Consider the following 25,646-nt stretch of genomic DNA (forward strand, 5'->3'; position numbering starts at 1 on the left):
CCTAGCTCTGTGACCTTTTACAAACACCAAAACCCTCAAGGTAATTTGTGCTGCCAAAATATTCTTGGATATATGATTTTCTCCTAGAGTGTGATCAGTGTACATGGGGCTGTATTCCCAGAGAAAATGCTCTTCTCTCCACAGCTCACAGTTGTCAGCAGCTGCGCTGTTGGGGTGGGACTGTGTGCTCTACACTCCTGAGTCCCTAGGGCTTGCTGAGTTCATGCAGGCAGCGGGGGTGGGGGGAGTGGGGGGGGTTGGGTGTGTGGGTGTGTGTATGTGTTTTCCCAGTCACCATCACCACCTCTGCTTTCACACTCTTTCTGCCCCCCCCCCTTCCTCAGTGATCTCTGAGCCTTGGCGGGTGGAGGGTATACATTTTTGGGCTGAATAGTCTACAATCTTTTACTCTCTGAACCTTGGCTAGTTGTAGGTCTGTGTTAATTACTTTCTATTGCTACTAGAAGCTTCTCTGAAATGGTTGAGAGATCCATTGGACTGAACAGGGCATGCCAAAAGTGGTTCAGGAACTTGATGATGCTATCTTGTGTGCCCCCCCTGCCCTACCCTCCAGGCCCTTCACTCTGCTGCTGTGCACATCCCAAAGCTAACTGCCTGCCAGTCTTTGTCACATCTTTCTTGTCCTCAGTGCCCAAGCTCAGGCCCTTGTTGTTATGCAAAGTCACTTACTCTCCAAAGTCACTTACTTCTTCTGTGTAGTGCCCGCCTTGAGGGTTATTTTGAGAATTAGACTGTGATTCGTTTATTTACCATCAAAGGTACTGAATACCAGGTGGTGTTTGAGCTGTGGGGATAGAATAGGGAACAGACAGAGAAACCTTCTGCCGTCATAGAGTCTGTCCGATGATGAAGACAGGGGTTAAATGAGTACTGTGAAACTAGCACAGCAGAGTGAAGCCCTGAGGGAGGTGTTTGCAGTGGGCCCTGGTCGTGAGCAGACTGTTCTGGGGAGGTGGGGAGTGGTGCCCAAGGCCCTGGTACAGGAAGGAGTAAGTGCCAGGAGCAAGGCCATAAGAGTAAACAGGGCGCGCGCGCGCGCGCGTGTGTGTGTGTGTGTGTGTGTGTGTGTGTGTGTGTGTGTGTGTTAGTGCTAGAGGCAATGTAGAGCAGGGGGAGCTTGTGTTTTCTTTAACATACCATATTTTATTTAAATTTTATTTTTTGAAACTGTAATTATACAAATTCCCCCCTTCTTTCCTCTCTCCAGATTCTCCCACATGTCCCAGACTCATGGCCTTCTTTGTTTAATTGTTATTCCGTGTTAGTGAGACTCGTCACAGTTTGATGTCTTTTAACCTGTTCATATGGTAGATTACATTGATTAGTTTATATCCCCCTTGCCCTGGATAAAATTGTAATGGTTATATAAAAAATAAGTCATTTAGTGATTTTTTTGTTTGAGTGGCCGTTGGTGGGTTGGGAGTGTGCATGCCATGGAGGCCAGACTACTACTTTGTAGAGTCGGCTTCCCCTTCGTCTTCACTCGGCTCTTGAGGATCATTGGTCAAGCTTATGTGTCGGGATTTTTTTTTTTTTAAATTTCTTGCTAGCCTTCAGTAGTAATTTTGTTTACTTCTGATTCTTTAAAACAATTTGTTTTCTGTGTATGATTGTTTTGCCTGCAGGTATGTGTACTATAGGAGCCATACGGAACTGGGGTTACAGATGGCTGTGAGCCGCTACAGGAATGCTGGAAATCAAATCTTGGTTCTCTAGGAAGCAGCCAGTGTTCTTAACCACAGAGTCACCTCACCAGCTTCTCTTTTCTCTCTTTTTAAAGTTTATTTAATTCATTTATGTGAGTATACTGTCGCTGTCTTCAGACACACCAGAAGAGGGCATCAGACCCCATTACAGACAGTTATGAGCCACCATGTGGTTGCTGGGAATTGAACTCAGGACCTCTGTAAGAGCAGCCAGTGCTCTTAATTGCCGAGCCATCTCTCCAGCCCTACCAGCTCCTGTTTTAATGTTTAATTTCACGTGTAGCCTCATTCATGTTCAGGTGCACATGTCCGCAGTATGAGGCTCATCCACAGTTTTGTGTATGAGCCTCATACTTTTAAAGGACTTTTTTTTTTTTTTTTTTTTTTTTACTTCCAGAACTGTAACCATGTCATTAAGCAACTCCCTAGTGCCAACTGCTTTTGTGAGCCAGCATTTTACTTTCTTATTTTATGAATTTCACCATTCTAGATGCCTCTTGTAAAGAGAACCATGGGATACTTGCCTTCTTATCACAGTCTTGTTCCACTTGGCTCAGTGACCTTGGGTTCACCCACAGTGTAGCACTCAGAATTCCCTCCCCTTTCACGGCTCTATGTGGCTGTGAAACGGCATGCGGCAGTTCATCAATGGACAGTTGGGTACGTACTTGAGTACCTGTTCTCCATCAGAGCCCATGCAGCTAACACAGGCCCATCGACTGCCTTTGGGAATCCCTGGCTGCTGCAGCCACAAGCAAGCCAGACTCAGCTGCTGCCACCAAGAGTCTGTGCTCTACTGCAACTGAGGTGGGAACTAACAAAGAAACACATTTCCTTTAAAATTGAATTTGTGACATCTTAGGATTTCTTACAGTCCACTTCAGTCACAGAGCTGGTGAACCTAAGCTCACTTTTGTCAAGACAAGTAGGCTGGATTGTTGTAGGGTGGTTTCAGAATCATGGGAGGCCTGGCAGCCCCCTTCCTTCCTCGGCTCCATGGTTGACTGTCAGTGTTTCTTACCTGGATCACCTGAACAGCCTCCTGCGTGGATTCCTCTTCTCTTTCGGTCTTCCCGTAATCTCAGTTTGGGGACTCAGATAGTGGTGTGACTTGGATGCATTATCCTTCCACCTAACACCCTTGGCCCCACCCCAGACGCCCTGCCACTCTCAGGGAAGGTTGGAAGCCTCCTCAAGCCTCCGGGTTCTGCTCACTGCTTCCCACTTCCTTGGCCTTATAGTCTGTGCTTTCAGTGTGGCTGGTTCTCTTGCCTGTTGAATGTGGTTCTGCTTAAAGCATGAGTATTTTTGTTTTCCTTTGGTAGATTTTCTTCTCAGATATCTGCAAGGCTTACTTGCTATGCACTTACTCTGTGCGGATTTACCACTGAGAAAGGTCTTCCCTGGCTGCCCATATAGAATGACACCTGCCTCTTCCACTAGAAGTCTCTCCCCAGTAAGTACCAAGGCTGAGGCCCAGGGGCCTGATTCACAAGAACAAGCCTTGCTTCCCAGTGCCACTGAGGATCAACTGGGGGTGGGAGTGTCCATCCTCCACTGTCTTTAGCTAGATCGTCTGTTGGATCGAGTGGCCACCATCTTGAGCTCTGGTAGAGGAAAAGAACATGAATGATTCACTGACTCTTAAGTATCTGTCTGGAAGTGACATATCTTAGGTTTATGTGGCTCAAGCAAGTCCCATTGCTACACATAATGTCTGTTGATGGAGATTAGTAACACTGCCTTGTGTCTGAGAACCCACATGAGATACATGTCAAGGGATATATGGTGGATAGCAGCAGCCTCAGGTGTTGCTGCTTGGCTTTCCTGTAGCATTTGTTTCCACATGTCAATCTTTCTTTTCTTTTTTTTCCTGTGGATGGTAAGTACAAGAGTAGGGCCTTTGTCCTGATGTCCCTGCTGAATCCTAGGGCCTAGGAACATTCGTGATTGATTGATTTTAGAGTTGGGGTCAGGGATATAACCAAGGTACCTCATTGATAGTCATTGGCAAAGTGACCTTTGGAGGGGTCGGGAGGAGATGACATGAAATAAGAAGGCCGGGTAGGTTTCTAGAGAGCAGTTTTGGAATTGCTGGTCAGAGAATTGTACCAGCGTAAGACTTGGGACCAGGAATTTACAGCTCAGCTGTGTTTCTCTAGTCATGTTGAGTTGCTCAGGCAGGTGTGGCTGTCTGTCACAGGGAAGGTGAAAGTGGGGAGAGGAGCTGCTGCCCTCTGGGTGTGCCTGCATGACTGCATCTTTTCTCTGGTCCTGTCATAGGAATAAAGAATCTCACCTGGACCTGGAGAGAAACCCACCCACCAGTGGTGTTGTCATGGTGAGGGTGGTAGGAGGGCGTGGTGTGTGTGTGTGTGTGTGTGTGTGTGTGTGTGTGTGCAGTGGTGAGGCCCGAGGTGTGTGTGTGTGGGTGCAGTGGTGAGGCACGAGGTTCAGTTCCGGGACTGGGCAGGTGCCATACCACGGAGCCTCATATGAGTTCTGACACAGCAGCCGACTTCTCATTCCGCATTCTACAGGCAAGGAAAGCTGAGATTTAAACTAAGGCTGGCTATGCTCACAGCCTTGGGCCCTCGTGTCCTGTGGAGGCCCTAGGCAATAGTAGCTCCGTCAGGTTTGGGATCTGGCAAGCCTTGGTGAAGAGAGTGTGCAGCACTGTATAGTAGTTCCGGTGTAGATGTGTGCAAGGCCTAATCAGGGAGGAAATAGCTGGGCTATTTCTGTGTGCTTGCACAAACACTATAACCACAGCACCAACTGTGATGGGAAAGTTCACCCGCAGGGATTTCTTATAAATAAGACACAGAATCTGAAAGGTCCATCAGTGGTGTATCCAGTGGCCTTGCCTTTGGTAAGCTGGGCATGTCTTCTCTCTGGCCTGTGGACTCCCTTCTGGTGTCCTTCACATCATTGGGAAGTTAGAACGGAAGGGAACCCCAAGTGCCACAGAGTGGGGGACACTGTCTAGGCTAGTTCCCTCAGTCTGGAGGAAAGAGAAATAACTCTGGAAACATTTCCCAAAAGAGTTAAAAGCCACTGTGTGCAGGAAGTGGTGAGGTGCACAGTAGGGTCGCAGCAAGGATACAAAGAGCAGGAGATAAGCAGATGAGATTGGAGGCAGTTGGGCCCAGAGTGTAGAGGTCTGCAGAGCAAGAGTGAGGCTGGAGTTCTTCCTAGGAGGAAGTGGGGAGTAGGAGTGTACAGGAGCTGCTGAGGAAAGATCTGCATGTGCGCAGGTGCCCTTGGGACTGCAGGACCTTACAAATGGTCATATTAGCTGAAACCTCTTTCTATCATTACAAATGTACAGGGAAATGAAAGTAGTAACATTAATAATCAGTATATCATAGTGTATGAAAAACATTCGAATGCCAAAGTGCTTTGCTTCTTTGCAAAAGCATTGAGTGGTTTGAGAAGAATGGATCTGTTGTTATGTGTTACAAATGGAGTGTTTAATAAGAAAATGTGAATTGCCCTTCATGTGGGTTTGGCTGGGTTTCCAGTATTTTTCATTCCCTGTGATCTCAGGGTCGTGTAATATGCCTGGGGAGTTGTCTTGTGAAGCCTCTGCCTGCAGCGTGTCTTCTGGGATGCCTTAGTTCTTGTCATGTGTTGGTCGCCTGTAGCTTCAGTTACAGATGATCACACACCTGATGGCCACATAGGAAAAGGCAGAGGTCCCATAAGCCCTCCTGGAAAACTCAACTTAGTTCCTCCTGTTCACTGTGGAAAACCTTGGGAGGCCACTGCAGCCAGCAGTGTTATCATCTAAAATCTTTTCAAACCAATGTATGACTCTGTCACCCCCAGGTGCTGACTGGGGGGATCTGTGCTATTTGGAGGTTACTGGGTGTTTGCTGCCTTTGATCTCCTGTCCAAGCCAGCTGACAGTGAAGCCTTTCCAGAGAGTCGTGCCTGCCTGCTGCCAGTGGTCACAGCTGCTGGTAGATGTTTCAGGAAGAGCTAAATGCCTGAGCGGCAGGACTTAGGCTTCCTCCTCATTCTAAACAAATTTGCTCTCCCACTTTTCATCTTGTGAGTGGTTTGTTTTGTTTTGAAAATCCCAGTCATTCTGCACGTGGTTTTCTTCCTAGATAAGGCACCTCTGTCGAAGAGTCTTCTGCTGGTCCCCAGTGCCCTGTCCCTCCTGCTGACCCTCCTGCTGCCTCACTGTCAGAAGTTCTTCCTGTATGACCTCCATGCTGTCAAGCACGACTTCCAGGTGGGCACCCTGCTCCTTTGGCATCTGGGTGGAGAGGGGGTGTAGAAAGACTTGCCCTTTCTTCCTACAGTTCCATAGTCTCTCAAAACCCCTAAAGTTTCAACAACAGCTTTTAAAATCTTCTTTAAATATATGCTTGTATTTTGATGATATCTACCCGCTCTATCCCCCTCCAGCCCTTCCTAACCCCACCATGTCCTTCTAACTTCATCTCCTCCTCCTCCAATCACTGCTGCCCATCTGCACATGGATATAGGGTCATTCTCTGGAACGTGGGAAAATGGTCAGTCTATCCGGGTCACACCTGTAAAGAAATAGATCCTTCTCTTTCAACAGCCGTCAGTTGCTGATATCTCCTCAGCTAGGACTGGGGCTCATGAGCCCCCATCTTCTCCATGCTGCAGTGTTGACTGGCTTGACCTTGTGTGGGTCTCATTTAGGCTCTGTAGCAGTGAGTTCACAAGTGAGACAGCCTTGACACATGCAGGACAGTTTCACAGCATGCCCCCAACTCCTGGCTTTACAGTCTTGGTATCCCCTCTTTGGCAGTGTTCCCTAAGCCTTAGGAAGGAGCGTGATAGAGATACCTCATATAAGGCTGAGCACAAAGCTCCTGGGTCTGTGAGAGATATTACTAATGCTGTATTAACCAGCACGTTTTCTAGTTATGTCCACAATATTTTCAGTAAAACAGATTATAATGGAGAAACAAAGCATTTCCTTATACTGACTGGTAGTTTCTATTTCAGATTTTACTTATGGAAATTCAGTTTATAACTTCAAGAGAATTTGTGGGCTAGTGAGATGGGTCTGTCACTAAAGGCATTTGTCACCAGCTCTGAGAACTTGAGTTCATTTTCTGGGACCCGCATGGTGGAAGGAGAGAACCCACATTTTCCAAAACCTGTCTCTGTATATTTGATGAGATGGTTTACTCTCACTCATCTGAAACACGTTCTGAATTAATGCATCTATAAAGGGAGTTAAACCAAGAGGAAGAGCTTTGCTATGGAAAGAACAGAGCTCGGCCTTCAAAGTTGATGAGTGGGTCTCGTGTGGGGGTTGGTGTTAGTACCTGTTCGCTGGGTGCCCTGGCAGCTCCCTTTGCCACCCTGAGCATAAACGTGTTTCTGCTCACTGACATCTTCCTCAGGATGCATGTGCCTAACAAAGGCAAATTCATAGGCAGAGAGTGAGACAGAGGTCACCAGGGCTGTGGGAAAGCTGGTAAGTTAATTCACCGTACAGCGTTTAGGATAATAGGACAGTGCACAGCACTGTACGTTCCCAACAGCGCTGAGCCATGTGCTTAAAAGTAGTGAATATGTAAGTTCTGACTTCCAGTTTACAGTAACTCAAAGGAAGCTCAGGGTTAATTTGTTGTAACTGAAGGGGAAGTGAAGTCAGAGTGTTTTGCAGATGTCTTGGGATCGTTCACATTTGGAGAACGTTAAAGACTCAGAATTGGAAAGTGGTGTTTTCTTTATGCATGTCTTTATTTCCACCTAGCCAGAGGATGGATTTCCAAAGCTGATTGTCTTTATAAGATGAAAATACTTATCAACAGGTCCCCAGAGCTGCCATGGGTGTGGTGATTGAGCTCAGAAAGTACAGATTTTGACTTTTACCCAAATTGTCACTTACGTCTTTGCTTTTAAATTCAGTAGTGTAAAGTGAACATTCACTAGTTTTTCATTCTAGTTGGTTGTGTTTGTGTGTCCTACTAAACACCCTCCCCACCCTTTTGGAAAACCATCTATTTACTTATTTTTGTGTGGGTGTGGTAGTGAATATGCCATGGTGCCTCACGTGGAGGTCAGAGGACAGATCTGTGGAGTCATGGTCTCCATCCACCACGACGTGGGTTCTGGGGCTTCAGCTCACAGCGTCAGGCTTGGCAGCAGGTGCCCTGACTGCGGAGGATTTTACGAGGACTTTTCTGTTGCCTTAGCAAGATGCATCTTATTATGATAAGTGAAGAGACTTCTCGCTGTTGGGGGTGTGTGGCCCCCCTCACACCATGCTCTGCTTTTAACCTCTGTGCAGATTTGGAGGCTGATATGCGGAAGAATAATTTGCCTTGACTTGAAAGACGCTTTCTGTAGTGGTCTTCTCATTTATAACTTCAGAATATTTGAAAGAAGATATGGAAGCAGGAAGTTCGCAGTAAGTTATCCCATGCTTTAGTGTTTTCTACTGAGGTTCCAGAAGGAAGTGACCAGATCTGCATTCCTCATTTGCATATGTGCTACTTCCTCGCTCTCCTGTGTGTTAGGTGTGTGTATTTTACCACCAAGCTACATCTTCAGCCCTTGTAGTTTATTTTTTAAACTTTGAAGTGAAGTCTTGCCGATTTGTCCAGGCAGGCCTCTGGGACCACAGATGTACAACACTGTTCTGGGCCCTTATTTTAAAAATGCCTTCCATTTTAAAAAACTTAGTATATTATTTATAATTATTGCCTAAATTACATGATTCTAGATCTGATTTGTGACTTGGACATTAACCAAAGGAAAAAAATTAACTTACAGCCAATAGCATGACAAAGTATTAGAATTAAGGATTCTAAATAGAAGTTTATCTAGTGAAATCCTGGCCATTTATTTGGCTTACTAGATATGTGCTACTTATTAGCACTAGGTTTTAATTAGATGTCTTTCCCAGCATATCTAGGAATTGGAGAAGCTAATGCATGTGAACAATTACGGCTCATTTCCCAGTTTTGAAAAGTAACAAAAACAAGCAACATAGAAATAAGTTTATGCGTGTGTTCATATGTATGTAGTGTATATACGTGTATCCGTGGAAACCTGTATATATAGACCGTACTCATACCCCACACCCTAACTCATACTAGCTAAATAACTGTTGATTATTTTTAGGTAACTTACTTTCGTCTGTCTTTACTTGTAGTCGTTCTTGCTGGGTTCCTGGGTCTTGTCAGCCTTGTTTGACTTTATCCTCGTGGAAGCCGTGCAGTATTCGCTTGGTGTCACAGTGGCCAGTAACTTACCTTCTGGATTGTAAGTAGCTCATAGTTTGGAGTCATTTATTTAGGATGTTTAAGGATTCTTAAATCTATTTGAAATGATGTCATTCACAAACTCTCACCAAAAGTCTTTTAAGCTGGCCACACCTTTAGTCTAAGCACTCAGGAGGCAGAGGAAGGTGATCTCTGTGATTTCAAGGCCATCCTGTGCTACATAGTGAGTTTCAGGCCAGCCTGAGCTACAGTGAATGTGATTCTGTCACATTCTGACTTGATACTTTCAGGTATGGTAGGCATGTGTGTGAGGAGAATGCAGTGTGCTTACAGATCCTCATGTCCTCCAACTGATCAGTTTTGCAGTAATTTCCTCTTTCTTTCAGCTCTAACATTATTCAACAATTTTAGTTAGTTAGTTTGTTTGTTTGAGACAATGTCTCCTATGTAGCCCAGGATGGTCTCTAATTAAAGATTTTTATGCTTCAGGCTTTCTAAGTACTAGGATAATAAGCTCACAACCCCGAATTCCTCGAGATTGAATTTGTTTCGTGTATTTTTATAGTGATATTTTGCTGTTGTAATTTTATGAGCTAATTAAATGTAAAAATACAAAGTTAAATAGACTGATAATAAAATAAATGTACTGAAGTTAAGTTTCTGGAGAAATTTTTAGATTATTATTTCTGTACTTCCACAAAGGTAGAGCAAAGTTGGTGTACAGGTAATAGCTTTGTGCTTCCCACAGTGACAGACCAGCTTGGTTGTACTTCCATATAGTGTTGATCTTTAAAGTAAGACTTGTTAGTGTGTGCAGTAACTGGGAGCCAAGACCAGTGCTGACAATGGATGCAAAGGGCCTCAGCGAATATCACAGTCAAGTCTATGAGCCTATGTTTGAGAGACACGGTAGTGTGAAATTAGAGGCTGGATATTTAAAATTCTGTTCAGGCTAACTTTATTCTTGTTCTAAGTATTCAGAATGGGTTTGAGGACTGTTAGGTATATTAGGTCCCTCCATTGTAAAGCAGGCTGGATCTTTGTTTTGGATGTGTAACTAGTGCTGGGTTAGAGTCAGCATGAATGGTCCCTTCAGCTGTTTTAATAACGTGTGGTTCTGAGTCTTATCTGAGTCTTATATGGGTGGTGACACGGGTCCTGTGTCACCACCGCTGCACACCCTTGTTAGGGCTCACATGTTGTTACTGTGGTAGACTGGGGAGTCTGGGCTGCACCTGTGAGCTGTGGGTAGTTCTAGAGAAGAACTCGGTTCACAGCATTGCTGAGGCACTCATTTCTTTCAGAGTGTTTCTCATCAGGCCGGTTCTTACTGGTTCTCAACAAAGGCTGCTGAGTTTTGGAGGCATGTGTGTAATTTGTGGGTGTAAGAATGGGACTGGAGAGTAGTCACACAATAAGCCAGATGGCCTAAGTGAATGCACATAAAGGTGGAGGGAGAAAAGTGAGTTGTCCTATGGCCGCCATATGTGTGCTATAGCCTACACATATACACACACTCTCCTCAACACACACACACACACACACATTCATACACACACACTATAAAATTCAGTGTTAAAGAATGCAAACAACTGTCACAGCTGTGGTAGACTTAAACTAAAAACCAAAACCCAAACCTTGAAATCTCTACTTCCTTAAAATTAAGGGTCAGAGTCCTCAGGGACCACCTGGAGTGGCGGGAGGCGCAGCAGTGTGCTCTTGGCCTGCACAGGGCTGGGTTCCAGCTGTGCCACTTACTAGTTTCGTGACCTCATGCAAGTGCCTGTGCTCTGTACTGTGTGTGAGCTTGGTTTGTAGCTGGCCCTCCGCTCATTGATTAGAGATGCTCTGCACAGACCGTGAAGAGGTGACGTAGGCACCTTTACTAGCAGCTTGTAAGTTGCAACCCTGTTTGGTTCCCTTCTTTCCTTAAGCTTCTGTATTCTAATGCTGTCCACCCTTTCTAGCCTCCCCCAGCCAGCTTGCTCTCGGATACCTCTTGCCATGATGGGATTGCTCAGACTTCTTTTGTTTTTGTTTTTTTCGAGACAGGGTTTCTCTGTATGTTCCTAGCTGTCCTGGAACTCACTTTGTAGACCAGGCTGGCCTCGAACTCAGAAATCCAAAATACCTTTGCCTCCCAAGTGCTGGGATTAAAGGCATGCGCCACTACCGCCCAGCTTGCTCAGACTTTTGTGTACAGTATTACAACAAATGTTTTACTAATTCAGCTAATGTATATTGCATGCATTTATTTTCATGTCACTGACTCCTCGTCGTCGACCGTCTGTGCTATTTAGGTCTTTGTGAAGGATTTTACTTGGTATATTCAGAGACACTGAGAGGATAATTACCAACATGAGCCTGAGTTAGACTCTAAGCAAGGTTGTTGACGTCTGCATAGACTGGGCTGTCTTTCTCTAGTGCTCTGTGTAGAAACTGCACCTGACATCTAGGGATGCTCACAACTTACTTCAACTCAGAAAAAACAAAACAAAACAAACTCCATTGTTTTCAATGTAGCTACATTATTAAAAGCTAAATACGAGCTGGGCAGGGGTTGCTTGAATGCCTTTAATCCCAGCACTTGGGAGGCAGAGGCAGGTGGATTTCTGAGTTCGAGACCAGCCTGGTCTGGTCTACAGAGTGAGTTCCAGGACAGTCAGGGCTACAAAGGGAAACCCTGTCTCGAAAAAACTGAAAAAATAAAATAAAAAAGAAAGAAAGAAAGCTGATGTTTAGAACATAAAATACATCCTAAGGGTGAACTCGATCTAAGGGGGATCCATCAAATTATTTTGAATGATAGCTTCTTTTCTTCCCTCCCGTGAGTATATTGTATACAGAATGTAAAAATGTTAAGTCGGTTAACCACCTTCTCAGATAAGGCTTCATTATGAAGCCTAATGTGAGTGCTACCCCCAAGTAATTCATGCACGTGTTATTTTTATTACTTTTATTACATGTTTTATACAAGTTGTCAGATAAGAATGAATGAGCATATCAGAATACTCAGTATTTAATCATGTGGCTAGAATACACAGAAGTTTTTAAAGTTCATCACTATTATTTCTCTTTGTTAGAGAAGGGACTGGATAGTGTAGAATGCTGGTTCACCCGAAAGTAGATAGGAAAAGAATTTTAAAGAGACTGAAGACTGGCAGCTTGCTCTGACTCAAAGCATTTCGCTGTTCATGTTGCTAAGTGACCGTAAACTGCCCGATCGGACACTTTTTCTGCGCACACTGCGAAGGTAGTTGCGGTACAGCATGACGCTGATGACTCGAGCCTGGAACTGTTTGGAAACGATGTAGTAGAGGACAACATCGAGACAGGTGCTGAGGTTCATGAGGAAGGTGGTGAAGGCTCCCCAGGGGCTGTAGCTGTTCTCCTGTCCTTGTAGCATCAGGACGGCAAAGCAGATGTGGAAGGGCACGAAGCAGACGAGCACCTGCAGCAGGAGGGTCATGATGATCCGTATGGACTTCTCCTTGACCTTGGGCTTCAGCTTGGACGTCTGCCCTCGGAGGAGACTGTGAATGATGACCACGTAGCACCCAATCATGATGAACAAAGGGATCAGGAAGAAAAATATGAGTCGCGTGAAGTTGAGCACGTTGACAGCTTTTAAGTGGACGATGTCGGAGATCTTCAGGCAGGTGGCCGGGGAGGAGGCCTTGTCTGGGTCTTCATAGAGCAGTAGCAGGGGGACAGTGGTGATCAGGGTCATTACCCAGACCCCCACACACGCAAGCACGGCCTTGCCGGTGTTCTTCAGCTCCTTGGCGTATTTTGGTTGTACGATGGCCATGTATCTGTCAGCACTAATGAAAGCAAGAAGCCACAGAGCAAGGCTTGGGTAAAACACCCCCAGGGCCCCAAGAATGTGGCAGAAGTACTCTCCAAATGGCCACTCGCCTTTTGCATAGTAAAACATCCGAAAGGGCAGACTGAGTATAAATACGAGGTCCAGTAGGGCGACGTTCATCATGTAGATGGTCACTGTGGTTCTTTTCTTGGTCGTACAGCTGAAAACCCACAACGCAGTGACATTAACAAACAGCCCAATCAGGAAGATGCAGCTGTAGAAGACTAGGGCTGCGATTTTGTATTCCTCTGGGTGTGAGCCATTAGAAAGAACAAGCTGGTTGTGATTGCTCAGGGCGGCCATCTTACAGCAGGCCGGCCCCCATGGTATGTAGAACCTGTGAGGATGGTTGAGAAAACAGGGGTGAGAACTTTGGTTGGAGGTGGAGACCGCAGAGCCCAGGGCTGCTTTCTGAGGGCATTGTATACTGAAGACTCCGAGTGCGTGCTTCAGCACTGCGAGGACACCTGGACGTCACTGCCACTGTTGACTGCCTCTCTGACTGACTACTCGTTTTTATTTTTGGAGCACTGGGCATTGGACACAGGTCCTCTGAATACTGTGTACTCACTGAGCTATGAATTCCTGCCCATCTGCCTGTCTGACTCCCCCACTCCCCATTACTTTGGTTTTTTTGAGACAGGGTCTCTCTATATAGCCTTAGGTGTCCTGGAATTCAGTATTTAGATCAAGCCAGCCTTCAGCTCACAGAGATCTGCCTGCCTGAGTGTTGGTCCTGGTCTTTATACTTACTGGTCAGTTCAGATGGGTCCAAGCCCCAAGATGCTCTAGGAGACTCATCCAGTTTCATTGACCCTGCTCATCTCTCTCTTCCCCAAATAACCAAAGTAGGAGACAGTAGGAATTCTCTGGATTAGGGGGAAAAGGGCCAGTCTATATTTTAAATCTTATAAAAAGGCTTGCCAATTTTTATTATCTTTATTCTGTTTAAATACTTTATAACTCAAATAAGTAGTGATCAAATACTTTTCATTCACAAAATATAATCATAATTTACAAAAATATGAATCAGAAGAACCAAGCAGCTGGTGACTGATTCTCACGTGTGAGCGGTTAGGAGCTTTGGTCTTTCTCTCTCTGCCTTTGCTGCCTCTCCAGCACATAGTGGGGCATGCTGAGTGGACCGTCCGTGAAGGGAATGGTATTTGGTGAGGTAATGCAGCTCTCTGGCTTGTCAGTCAAATCTGTTGGCCCCACCCCCTTTATCGAAGTTTCAAACACTTCTGACTAGTGTCCTGAATTCTCTTCAGATGATTGTAGGTCTAGAATCACTACTGTGTCATGGTCTACTGGAAACCCAGAGCAACAGTTGGGAGTATCTGGGGCAGGGGCTTCCACTACCAGGGTCCTGGAATTTAAGTGCAGTTACATCAATGCGACATTGAGTTGAGAAGGAGCGATTTGAAGAGAAGTTTCTTTGAGTTTAACCACGTAAATTGAACCACGTAAATGAATGTAAATTCTGTCAAAGAGAAGTAGGTCTGAGAGGCTCTAATTGTGTACAGAACCTAATAGTCCCACCATCAAAAACTGCTTATTTAAAAAGCAAAGGATTCTAGTAGTGCTTATACACATGGTGCTCTCAGTGTGGCATTCCCGTCCCCAGGGTGCATTAGCCAGCAGAGGCTGTAAAGATGCTTCAGATGGAGAGTGCAGCCTGGGGGCATCTCTCTGAAATAGGAGGGTGGATGAGGAATTTTCCTTAAGAAAGTCACTTTGCAGCGTGCTGATGTTTAATTCAGCTCTGAATCTTTCTTTAGTGAAACAATAGGGAGGATTAACAGCCTGGTTGATGAGAATTAGTTTGCACAGTTGGGTAGACAGGACCAGGTACATGTGTGCTTTTTCCTTTGCTCCCATTGTTGTTTGCCACATAATTGGCTTAAATGTGATTTTGGAATAAAATCCTTTATATCTAAAAACCTGTACTAAAATTTCCAAATAAGGCTGAGAATGGTAGCACATGCTTTTAACCCTAGCACTTCTGAGGCAGAGGGAGGGGGAATCTCTGTTTGAAACTAGTTTGCTTTACATAGCCTAATTCCTGCACCCCCAAAATTTATATAACTAGAATACTAGTTTCTACACAAATAAGAAAATTACTGCATAGTAAAGTTAAATCTTTAATATTAAGCAAAGGAGACTTAGAGGCTTAAACACTGTGGTCTTTAAAGAAGCCTCTGAGATATAATGAAGTCCTGGGCTTTCCTCCATCACCTTTCTCCCTGGTGTTGTCATGGAAACACCTGTATCTACAGGCTGTCCTTCCCTGGCTGCTTTTCTGTAGTCCACCTGCCCCAGTTTTCACTGTGCTCACTTGCTCACTGCAATGCTCGATGCTCGTGTCTCCGTATTACCATACGGACTATGTTCTGCACGATTTTGGGTGAGTGTTGAAAACTGATTGTCCTTCAGGTTAACTTTTGGAAACTTAAGTACCATGACTATCTGTAGGTTTGGTGGTTTTTTTTGTTTTTTGTTTTTTTAAGTTGAAGCCAAGTAATTTCATGAAACAGTAATTGAAACTATATGACAAAGACATTGAATTATGTTATGATGTATTATGTCATCAACATAATGTATTAAATGACAGGGGAACGAGAGCGAGGCCTCAGTCCTACACCAAGAACTACTAGCTTCTGTGCTAAAAGTGGGAGCAATAGGCCTCCCTCAGGAAGAGCACACCAACTGGTTATCCAGTACTAAATGGTCAGCTCTGAAAACACGCGTGAGTAACACTACACAGACAAGCAGGTTATATGTATTTAGGTGTGTGTGTAACAACAATTAAAAGAGAAGGAGGCCATGAATTTGTAAGAGGTTAAGGAGGGTTACGTGGGAGGGTTTGGAGGGAGGAAAGGGAAGAAATGATGTAATTATATTGGAATCTCAAAAATAAAATAAAAACATTTAAAACTCTACACTTTACTATTAATAAAAAATATTGAAAATGAGTGCTGAATCCTGGGAAAAGAATAACCAGTTGTTTCAAGTTCTTCATCTGATGGAACAGAAGTTTTGAGTTTAATAAACGCAACATTACTTCTGATAATGGTTTGCCATGAAATTAATTGAATGCAGCTTACCTCCTGTCTGTCAAAGGCTGTCTGAGAGGTGACCGTTTGCCGTTCTGCCCAGTCCCGGAGAGAGAGTGCCCAGAGTCGCCTGTGTTAGGTAGATGGTGTCTCTGTGCTGGCTGGTTTTGTTGGAGGATTGTTGAGATGTAGTACCGATAGTGGGGTTGGTCTGCTGAGCTCTGAGCACTGCTCTGCCGTTTTCAGGAAACGCTCTGAAATGAGACACTCAGCGTGGGACTTTACCCTGGATGTGGTTTTCTCTTTCACAAGTGATTTGTTTATGAAGTCCTGCTCATCTCGGGCTGCTCTTGAAACAATGGCATATCTTGAAGAAAGGCATATATTCTTGAATTAACTGCTTGTTTTGATGTTTGAAGTTTGTGTCACTTACAGGCAGGAGATTTGACACTGGGCAAAGCAGGTTCAAAGCCTAGCTGCTTTCTAAGCTCTGTGACTTTGTCTAGCCCTTTGTTGTTCCTGTGTAGTTTCTATCCAGTTGAAATGCATAGCACTCATGTGATAGGATTGAGAACTCCTCTCCAGAAAAGTCCTGCCTGAAAGAGAGCACCTGCCACCCTGCCACCTCGGTCACCCGTCATCTCCTCCATGGCCTTGCTCTGCTGTGAACAGAGCACCTGCCACCTCAGCCACCCCAGTCATCTCCTCCATGACCCTGCTCTGCTCTGCTCTGCTCTGCCCTGCCCTGCCCTGCTCTGCAGATCTGTTCCTGGATCCTGTAGGTACTTCCTACACTTTGTCCATTTTCCATCTCAGGGAAGACTTGCAGAAATTTTTTTCTTGCATGAACATCCATGTAAACCATGGGAAGGACTGGGGAATTTACATGTAGCAGTGTTGTCAGCTGAGAAGGGAAGTGAAACCCACAGAAGGGAGGATAGGGCAGCCCAGATCATCGCTGTCTAGCTACTCTGAGTTTAACTTTCTCTTTACAGTAGCCCAGCCCTTGTCCAGTTCTAAGTATGTCTACATCGGCGACACATTATTTGCCAGCTTTTAAATGGTGCCGAACTTAGCTGCTTCTGTGCCTGTAGTGTGAGCGATTTAAGATGGCTCCTGTCATCTTGTCCGTCCTGTTATGAGATGGGGCCTTACCGGCTGCTTTGGAGCTGTGTTGACCAGGCTGGCTTTGAACTTACCCTGGTTTTCCTGTCTCTGCCTCCTGAGAGCTGGACTCCAGCTGTCAGCCACCACAGCTGCCACAGCTTGAACTTGAGGTAGTTTGAGAACCTTGCTTCTTTTCCCAGAAGTGCTAAACTTTCATTCTATAAAAGGTAGTGAAGTTAGCTGTGCTAACAAACCACTGGGAGGCGTGGGAGCCTTCCAGAATAATGTGCTGTAGAGCCACTGGAGACCACTGCAGCAGTTCCTGTGTGGGTGAGAGGTGACTGCCTTGAAACCTTCTCTAGACCTGCTTTGGCATTGCCAAGTTACTTCATAATTGTTTTATATGAAGTTATGTTTTTTCATATGCTACACAGGTCAGCCACACGGATACCTCTTGACTGGGACCCAGTGTGTTCTGTGAGAAGGTTTCTGACAGGAAGTACTGATTGTGCTGCTACAGTCAACAGATGAGGAGTCTGGGGTATCTTCTCACTAAGACTGAGTCTTCCCCGTATGTAGCATTCTTAGTTGAGAACTTGCATTTCTTAGTGCAAGGTGCCCAGGGCAGATTCGGAACTTCCCAAAAGCTTGGCAGAACCCACCTGTAAACCCTCCCTCTAACCACCTCACAGCTGCCATTTTTCCTCCCCCATTTCTTGGACTTCTTCTCTACCTTCTAAAGCTGGGCTGGCTTGGACGGTTCCTTGCCCCAGCTCTGTGCCTTATGCTTGGGTGGCCGGCACACACCTCGTTGTCTTTGATGCTCCACCACTACACCATGTGCTTGGGGGTGCTGACATGAGTTGTAGCTAAGGAGCATTTAACATTGTTCGATAGCTAAGAAAGTGAACATATGGAGAGGGGGGAGTGGTGGATGGTCGTCTGAGCCCAGATCCAACTGCAAGGACACTGAGCTGCCTGAGATGTGGTGAGAGGTCTGTGCAGGAGGCGGAGGAGTGGCCCTCCTGCACGCCTCACCTTGCCTGCAGGAATCTGTTACTCTTACCAGGAACTTTCTGACCATGCCTGAGTTAGTTTTGGTCTTCTCACATACTTTGGAATGTGAGAGAATTCTTACCAAAGAGGGTTTTCTCATACTCCAGAGACGGCAGGGTTTCCTGTACTTTATGAAATGTTTTGGTCTCACTTTGAGGTTTAGTTTGAGCATTGAAGACTGTGTAGGTGAGTTTATATATTTAGTAGGAGAACCTAGTTTTTAAGTCAACATGATTCAGTTAAGACACTATTGGGAGTGTTATTACATTCGTGTAGCATGTCTGCATGTAGGATGACTCCAAGGGTGTTATTACATGCGTGCAGCATGTCTGCATGTAGGATGGGTCTCTTTTGTTAAAGCTTTGTTTTTGCCACACACAGAGTTGTATTTCATGGTCTGAATGGTTCACAACCGTAACAGGTGTGCGAGCATATCATCCTGATGACTTCCTGCAGTGGCTAGAGGTCTGCTGTAACACTGTTTACCTGGCCTGCCCCTGCATGGGGACAGTGGACAGCAAGCCCTCAGTGGTTGATAGCTGGAGAAGAGTGAGAATGACGGACAGAGACTGTTCTGCAAGAGGGGAGGAGTCCTGACCAGGTGGCCCTAGCACTCTGATTTGACAGTTCGGAACCTTTGTCCCTGCCTCTTACTTTCTCAGGCTGTGTCCCAACAATTGTTGCTTCAGAAGGGCCAGGCCCTGGGCTCGGGTGTTTTGAATAGTAGGAATTTCTGAATAAAGACTTAAGAGATTATTTAAATGTTCGAGACAGTGTTTCTCTGTGTAGCCCTGGCTGTCCTGGAACTCACTCTGTAGACCAGGCTGCCCTGGAACTCAGAAATCTGCCTGTCTTTACCTCCCAAATGCTGGGATTAAAGGCACGCACCACTACCGCCTGGCTTAAATGTAGTTTTTAATCCCAGTGATTTATAGACATACTCTTATAGCTACTTTAGTATGAAGAGAAACTTCCTTGTGTTATTTAATTTAGCCTTTCTTAATTCTGTCTCTTGTGCATCTTAAAATGTTTATGAACATATATAATCAGAGTTACTTACTTTATAAGAAATGACTTGAATCCAGATATGACCATCAATGTGCTAGATACGCTTAGCTAAATAAGCAACAAAAGCATCGTCTGTCACTAAGAAATTCTCGGAGGAAAGGACTTCTACCTGGGAGCTCACCAGACCTGTAGCTTCTGAAGTCTTAGGACGCCAGGCCAAGAGTTCGCAGACTTATTCAGAGGTCCAACCAATTGAAAACCCCAAGGCTATTGCGATGCACTTGACTCTAAACTGCAAACTCTGATTTCAGTTAAAGGAGATGCACACAGAAGTGAGTGTGTGTGAGTATCGTGTGTGACACTAGGAAGTCACCATTGAGTGTGTGTGTGGGTATTGTGTGTGACACTAGGAAGTCACCATTGAGTGTGTGTGGGGGGTATCGTGTGTGACACTAGGAAGTCACCATTGAGTGTGTGTGTGGGGTATCGTGTGTGACACTAGGAAGTCACCATTGAGTGTGTGTGGGGGGTATCGTGTGTGACACTAGGAAGTCACCATTGAGTGTGTGTGGGGGTATTGTGTGTGACACTAGGAAGTCACCATTGAGTGTGTGTGTGGGTATTGTGTTCCATACTAGGAAGTTACCATTGAGGAGAAAGAGGACTGACAGTAGACCAGGGCTGTGACATACTCCGTGTTTTCCAGAAGTCCGTGGTCAAGAGTTTGGTCCTCAGCCTGGAGTTCATTCTCAGAAGGTGGCAGAGACCTTAGGGAGAGACATGATACCTTTCCACAGGCGCAGACCAGATCCACCAAAGCTGAGCCCAAGTGAACTCTTTGTGTTTAGAGCTTGATCTCAGGCACGTGGGACAGTAATTTAAAGATGGTGGGCACTGAATGATAAGAAAGAACTCCCAGGTGAATGTGAGATGGAGGATTTTAGTGTATAGGTGTCTGCATATTAGAAGTACAGCTAATGTTTTTAATTACTCAACTGATTTTTCTGCCATTATCTGTATAATTGGGAAAGGCAGTCAAAATGGGCTGTTTCTGTTTTTCAGGCTGTATGCTCTGTTCTGTGTCATGTGTCATATACTTACCATCCTTGTTATAGTTGGTTCTCAGAAATAGTCATCTCTCCTTCTTGTTCTCATTAAGCACGTTGGTAGAAGACTTCATCTTCAAGGCTAGATTCTCTCTGCCCGTAGATCTGCGTCTCGGAAGAACTCTGCCATCTAGTGGGCAAGTTGAACACAGCCACTTCCCCCCAAAAACCCCAAAAAACAAAAACTAAAAAACCTAACCCCAAATGTGTCTACATCATCAGCAAACAGCATGTCTGCTAACTTCATTTGTGATCATGAAAACTAAACCCAAAAAATAGCATCACCCACATGCCAGGTGCTCACAGAGATGAGGGTTTGCAGTGTGGGTGCTGGGCGCCTGTCACTCAAAATCCATGCATGTTGCTGGTGGGAATTAAAACACAGAAGACCTTTTGGTATTAAGTTGTAAATGAAGGTGTGCAAATGCTATGTCCCAGATGACTCTTTGACATACAGCCAGTGAGACCAGAAGACAGGTAAAAAGCATTCATAGAAGCCTTGTCTGTAACAGTCCCAAAGTAGAAACAACCCCTCACTCACCAGCTGTAGAGTGGACACTGGATTGCTCTTCGTGTCAAGAGAGTGGTATACAAGGAAGAGGCAGCTACCACAAGAGTAAACCTCACTACAGAAAGCCACATCTCTCCTGGAAGGAGAGAGCCCTGTGAGTCGCTGGCTGTGTGGAGGAGTGACTAGGCTCTCTGCAGGAAAGAGTCGGGAATAAATGTGCCCTCAGCTCAGGCCTCTCTTGCCTGGAAGTCAGGTGCTCCTAGCCTTTGATTCCTCAGATTCCACTCAGTTTCTGTATGTGTGGTACATTTCCTATCCTACCCAGAGAGGCTTTTTCAGGAAAGTTTGGGCTTCAGAATTGGCATTCTGGGTATGGGTGTTTTTGCCTCTGAAGCTGTTCCTGTGAGTGCTATTTCACCACCTGGGATCTCTGTGAATTGCCATGTACCCGGTAGCTTGTATCCTGGGTTCTGTAGACACCAATACTAGTTCTCCTCATCCTTCCCTAATTTGGGGCTGGGTGGCTGTGCTGGAGTCTTTCCCTGAATCATGAACTATCCAAGCCGTGTTAAGTTAGCCTCGATACTGTACAGTTGGGCAGACTAGTATTTTACTTTGGCCTTCCAGATTTTTTTTTCTGGAGCAATATAAATGAAGGCTGGCAGGATGGGACCTCAGAGTCCCCAGGAGTCACTTAATGACACTCCTGTCTCTACCCTCGCAGGGAACACTGGGGCCCGCAGGGACTCAGAAGTATCTGTGTCCTGAGGTGTGTGGGCCCTGCTGCCTTTTGTCCTCATTTGCTGTGGCCTGTGTGTGTGTGTGTGTGTGTGTGTGTGTGTGTGTGTGTGAGTGAGTGTGAGTGTGTGTATTTTTATCTTATTTATTTTGGGGTTAACTTCTTGAAGACATGATCAGCCTGCTGAGGAGCCAGGCGTCCATGCTGTTTTTTCCTTGATAATGAACAGCATTGGCTTTGTTCACAGGTCTTCCTCTCAGTGTGTGCAGTAAATTGAGCACGTGATGGTTGTGATAGTGTTCCTGTCTTACTCTAGCACTTTCCATATGGACACAAAAGTTTGTGACTCTTGTATGTTTCTTGTCACGAGCAGGCCATGCAGCCCCAGAAGAATCCCAGCAAAGGCAGTTCAGTGAAGTGCTTAAGCACAGAGCTAGCTCAGTCAGTGAGATGCTTATTAAACGTGAGGGCCGGAGTTTGCGCCCCAGAACTCATTCATTCATTCATTCATTCATTCACTCACTCGCTCAGTCTCTCACTCAGTCAGTCACTCAGTCTCTCTCTCTCTCTTTCTCACTCACCCACTCACTCTCTCTCTCTCTCTCTCTCTCTCTCTCTCACTCACTCATCCACCCACCCACTCACTCACTCTCTCACTCACTCACTCACCCACCCACCCACTCACTCACTCACTCACTCACTCAGTCATCCCTATGTCCAAGCGTGATAACTTGCAAGCCCGGTGCTGGGAAACCCTGACAAGGGCATTCCTGGGGGTTTCCAGCCAGTCAGCTTAGTGTGCTTTGCAAGTTCCAGGCCTCCAACCCCACAAAGCTGGCAGTGCCTGAGAAATGGTATCTTTGACTTCCATGCACATATGTGTATTGCAGTCTCCCCCTCTCCTCCCACTACCCCCGCCACCACAGGTTGCAGGGGCTGGAAAGTTCTGACCTGGAGATCAGGGCATATTGCTGTAGCATTTCTTTGCATGGTGAGGCATTGCCCTTGCCTGTAGTATGTATTTATTTTTCTAGCACTTAATGTCACAGTTTTTTTTTGGGGGGGTCTGCAATCATAGGCTTTAGAATTAATAACAGGAGTTGCCTGTGGCATCTCTCACTTACAGTTAATGTGTTTACAGACCCTTGGCTGTTTTTCCACCTCCTCTTTTCTTCTCGTTTTGTTAATGAAGAGCTGCCACTCTCAGATGATTCGGTGTCCAGCATAGTGCTTCCCACTGGAGGCCCTTGGTAAATGGACCTAGTGATTCAGCTAGGGATATGTTTTTCTAAAGTTAGGCAGTGGATCAAAAATGCATGCCTCGCGATTTTTGATAAATGTCACCTTAAGGACATCAAGTGAGAGCAGGAGACAACAAGAAATAGGTTGTCAGGCTTGCCTTAAAGGGACTGAGGGTTTGGGATGAGAGACTCTGTTGTTTCCAGAGGAGTTAGCTGCGGTGTGCAGTTAGTCACAGTCACACATGGAGTGGTTCCAATTCCTCATCCACTCTCGTCTCCTTTTTGGTGATGGACGCTGTCGAGCTGCTTTGATAGGTCCTCTGCTTCTATTGTAACACACAGGTGATCAGTGGCACCTGAACTATTGGCCTTTACCTGATTTGAAATCTTGTTAACATTGGAATAAAAAATTAAAAAAAATAAGTGGTAGGTTATGCAAATGCTTTAGCATTCACTTAAGATTGCTTCTATATTAAGTAGTACCCTGTGATAACAAGCCCTTTAGTCTTCTAAGATGTCTTGGCTTATAGACTATTTCTTCCCTCATCAGAAGCATCCTGTTTATTTTAGGAAACAGATTTCCTCTGTATGACTGTGTATTCCCGGGTTAGTGATAGAACTAATAGGTCATATTTTTCAAAATATATATGCATATAAGCAAAAATCATCATCTTTTAAAAACATACTTCTATCTATCTATCTGTCTGTCTGTCTATCTATCTATCTAGACAATTTTATCCATGATACAGTGTATCCATGATCTACCTCCCAACAGCATCTCCTCCTCCCCCTTCCTTCATGTTCTCCCTCCCCCAACTCAGTCCAGTTTGTGCTGCCTGGCTCAGCCTTGTGCAGGTATGCATAGCTGTGGAGAATTCGTGAGTGTGATGGCCATGTTGTGTCCTGAAGACTGTTTACCATCATTCCCCGCCCCCCCCCCCATTACATTCCCTGAGCCTTGTGGGCAGTTACACAGTTACAGGTACAGGTACATTGTCTAAGTCAGGGCACTCAGCACTATGACCAGTTCCTAGTCTGTGCTCACTGCAGCTGTGAAGACAGCGCTTCCCTGGCCAGGGCTGAGAGCGGGGCTGATCTCTTGGCCCATATGTAACTGTTTAGAGGGCAGCACAACAGCACGTACATTTACTAAAACAGCAGTAGGCTTTCCCTTAGGGCCTGTGTTAGTTTCTTTTCTATTGCTGCCATAAGATACCACGGCCAAGGCAACTTACAGGGTTAGAGTCCATGAGCATCATGGCAGGGAACATGGCAGCAGCCATGGTGCTGTGGCAGGAGTTCACATCTTGAGATACAACCACAAGGCAGGCAGACACTGGGAATAGGGCAAGTCTTTTGAAACCTTAAGGCCTGGTGACAGACCTCCTTCAACAGGCCACACCTCCTAATCCTAACAGTTCCGCCAACTGGGGACCAGGTATTCAAACATATGAGCCAATAGGGACATTGTCATTAAGACTTCCACAGGGCCCATAACCGTCTGAGCCATGGGCTTTTGACAGGTAACACAGTATGAGACACAGATTCCTTCCTGTAGCTGGTCTTGAATCCAATCAGAAAGTGGTTGGTCACCTCATAGCCCTCACCCTGCTGCTGCAGATTTTGCCTGGCAGGCAGTATTTTAGCATCCAGGGATTCCTGCTAGGTACTATCAATTGATGCACCCCCCCCACCCCCACCCCCACAGTGGCATGTGTAGCACCTTCTGGAGCTATGAGAGATGGCCCATGGGAGCAGGTTTTTAGGTCAGTTTCAGCTTGATTTCTCTGTCTTCAAAGTGTGCTGTGCCTTCAGCAACAGGATCTTACCATCTAGTAGGAGTGGGCCACCAAGAGGAGTGTCAGTAGCCTGCCTCTGCTGGAGGGCCGCTAGGATCTCCTAACCAACAACTTAGAAGGAAGTACCCCATGCCCATTACTGAGACTTTCACTTCACAGCTCTTGTCTTCTAAGAGAAGCATTGCCTACCCACCGTCTAGGGTTCCGTGTTCAAACTCTTTTTAAAAAAATTATATTTTTAAATTAGTTTACAAAGTGTTAGTGTTTCATACATCCTAAGTTTTGCTTAATGTCCCCAGCTTTTCCACTTTCCTGTTTTCCCTTTCCTGCCTCAAATCTTACTCATTTTGAAGGGATAGTTCAACATGGTTACATGCCCAGTCTGCAGAATCAGCTTTGTTTTCCCAGACTGAAGCTCAGCGCCCACCCAGTGAGTTCTTACTAACCCAGACCCCAGGTCCCTGAACTCTGCTCTCTGTCTTCTGGGGTCAGACTGCTTTGCCTCAGAAGTAGAATCGTGGAACGTTTGTCTTTTTGAAATCTCCACACATTCCACAGTGAGTGTTTGTAGGTCAGAGGATAGCCTCAGTTCTCGTGTTCACTGCTGTGTGCCAGGCCAGCTGGCTCCTGGGTGTCTGGAGCATCTCCTGTCTCCACCTCCATCTCACTGTAGTATGCTGGGATTACATATGAGAGCTGCAGCATCCAGCGTTTGTGTCCTGAGTTGCTGAGCTCAGGTCCCACTCGTGCAGTCAACACTGTTCCTGTTGCATCGTCTCTCAGGCCCAGCATCGGACTTTTGTAACCGTTCATTTCACCTAGCACAGTCCTTGGGCCCCATTCATGATGTAATATGTAAGAGCATATAATCTACATACTATTCCATTGTAAACACACACGCTGTGTTTGCCCATTCTGTCATCAGACGCCTGGTTACTCCTCCTCTTGGCTTTTGTGGACGGTGTTGCTATGAACATAGGTGCAGAGACACACCCCGCCCCCTTGGCATCTGCTTTCAGTTCTCCTCAATATAAACTCAGAAGTGAGGGGTAATTTTTTTTTTCTTTTATGTGAAGAATCAGTTTCTATAGCAGCTAAACTGTATATATCCCTGCCAATAGCACATGGGGATTCTAGATTCTGAGGCCTTGCCGGCACTTGTTCTGTCCTCCCTCCCTCCCTCCCTCCCTCCCTCCCTCCCT

General features: G+C 45.6%; 2 protein-coding genes across 3 annotated transcripts in view; one reads left to right on the forward strand and one right to left on the reverse strand.

Annotated features, from left to right (window-relative positions):
* Positions 1-25,646, forward strand: part of Ubac2 (UBA domain containing 2) — a 138,126-nt gene that overhangs the window by 19,997 nt on the left and 92,483 nt on the right. For both annotated transcript variants that reach the window (XM_021182051.2, XM_021182053.2), the window contains exons 2-4: positions 5,843-5,970; positions 8,017-8,136; positions 8,884-8,993. In XM_021182051.2, the coding sequence (XP_021037710.1) occupies positions 5,843-5,970; positions 8,017-8,136; positions 8,884-8,993 (358 nt within the window). The remainder of the gene's footprint in view (positions 1-5,842; positions 5,971-8,016; positions 8,137-8,883; positions 8,994-25,646) is intronic.
* On the reverse strand, positions 11,957-16,165 carry Gpr18 (G protein-coupled receptor 18). The gene is made up of 2 exons (XM_021182054.2): positions 15,929-16,165; positions 11,957-13,158 (listed from the first exon to the last, which is right to left on the reverse strand). The coding sequence occupies exon 2, from the start codon at positions 13,122-13,124 to the stop codon at positions 12,129-12,131; it is 996 nt and encodes a 331-aa protein (XP_021037713.1). The 5' UTR covers positions 13,125-13,158; positions 15,929-16,165; the 3' UTR covers positions 11,957-12,128.

This window comes from Mus caroli, chromosome 14 (genome assembly GCF_900094665.2).
Source record: "Mus caroli chromosome 14, CAROLI_EIJ_v1.1, whole genome shotgun sequence".
Taxonomy (NCBI): domain Eukaryota; kingdom Metazoa; phylum Chordata; class Mammalia; order Rodentia; family Muridae; genus Mus; species Mus caroli.

Coding starts and splice junctions, on each gene's coding strand:
- Gpr18 (XM_021182054.2), bottom strand. CDS start 13,124: ATGGCCGCCCTGAGCAATCACAACCAGCTTGTTCTTTCTAATGGCTCA.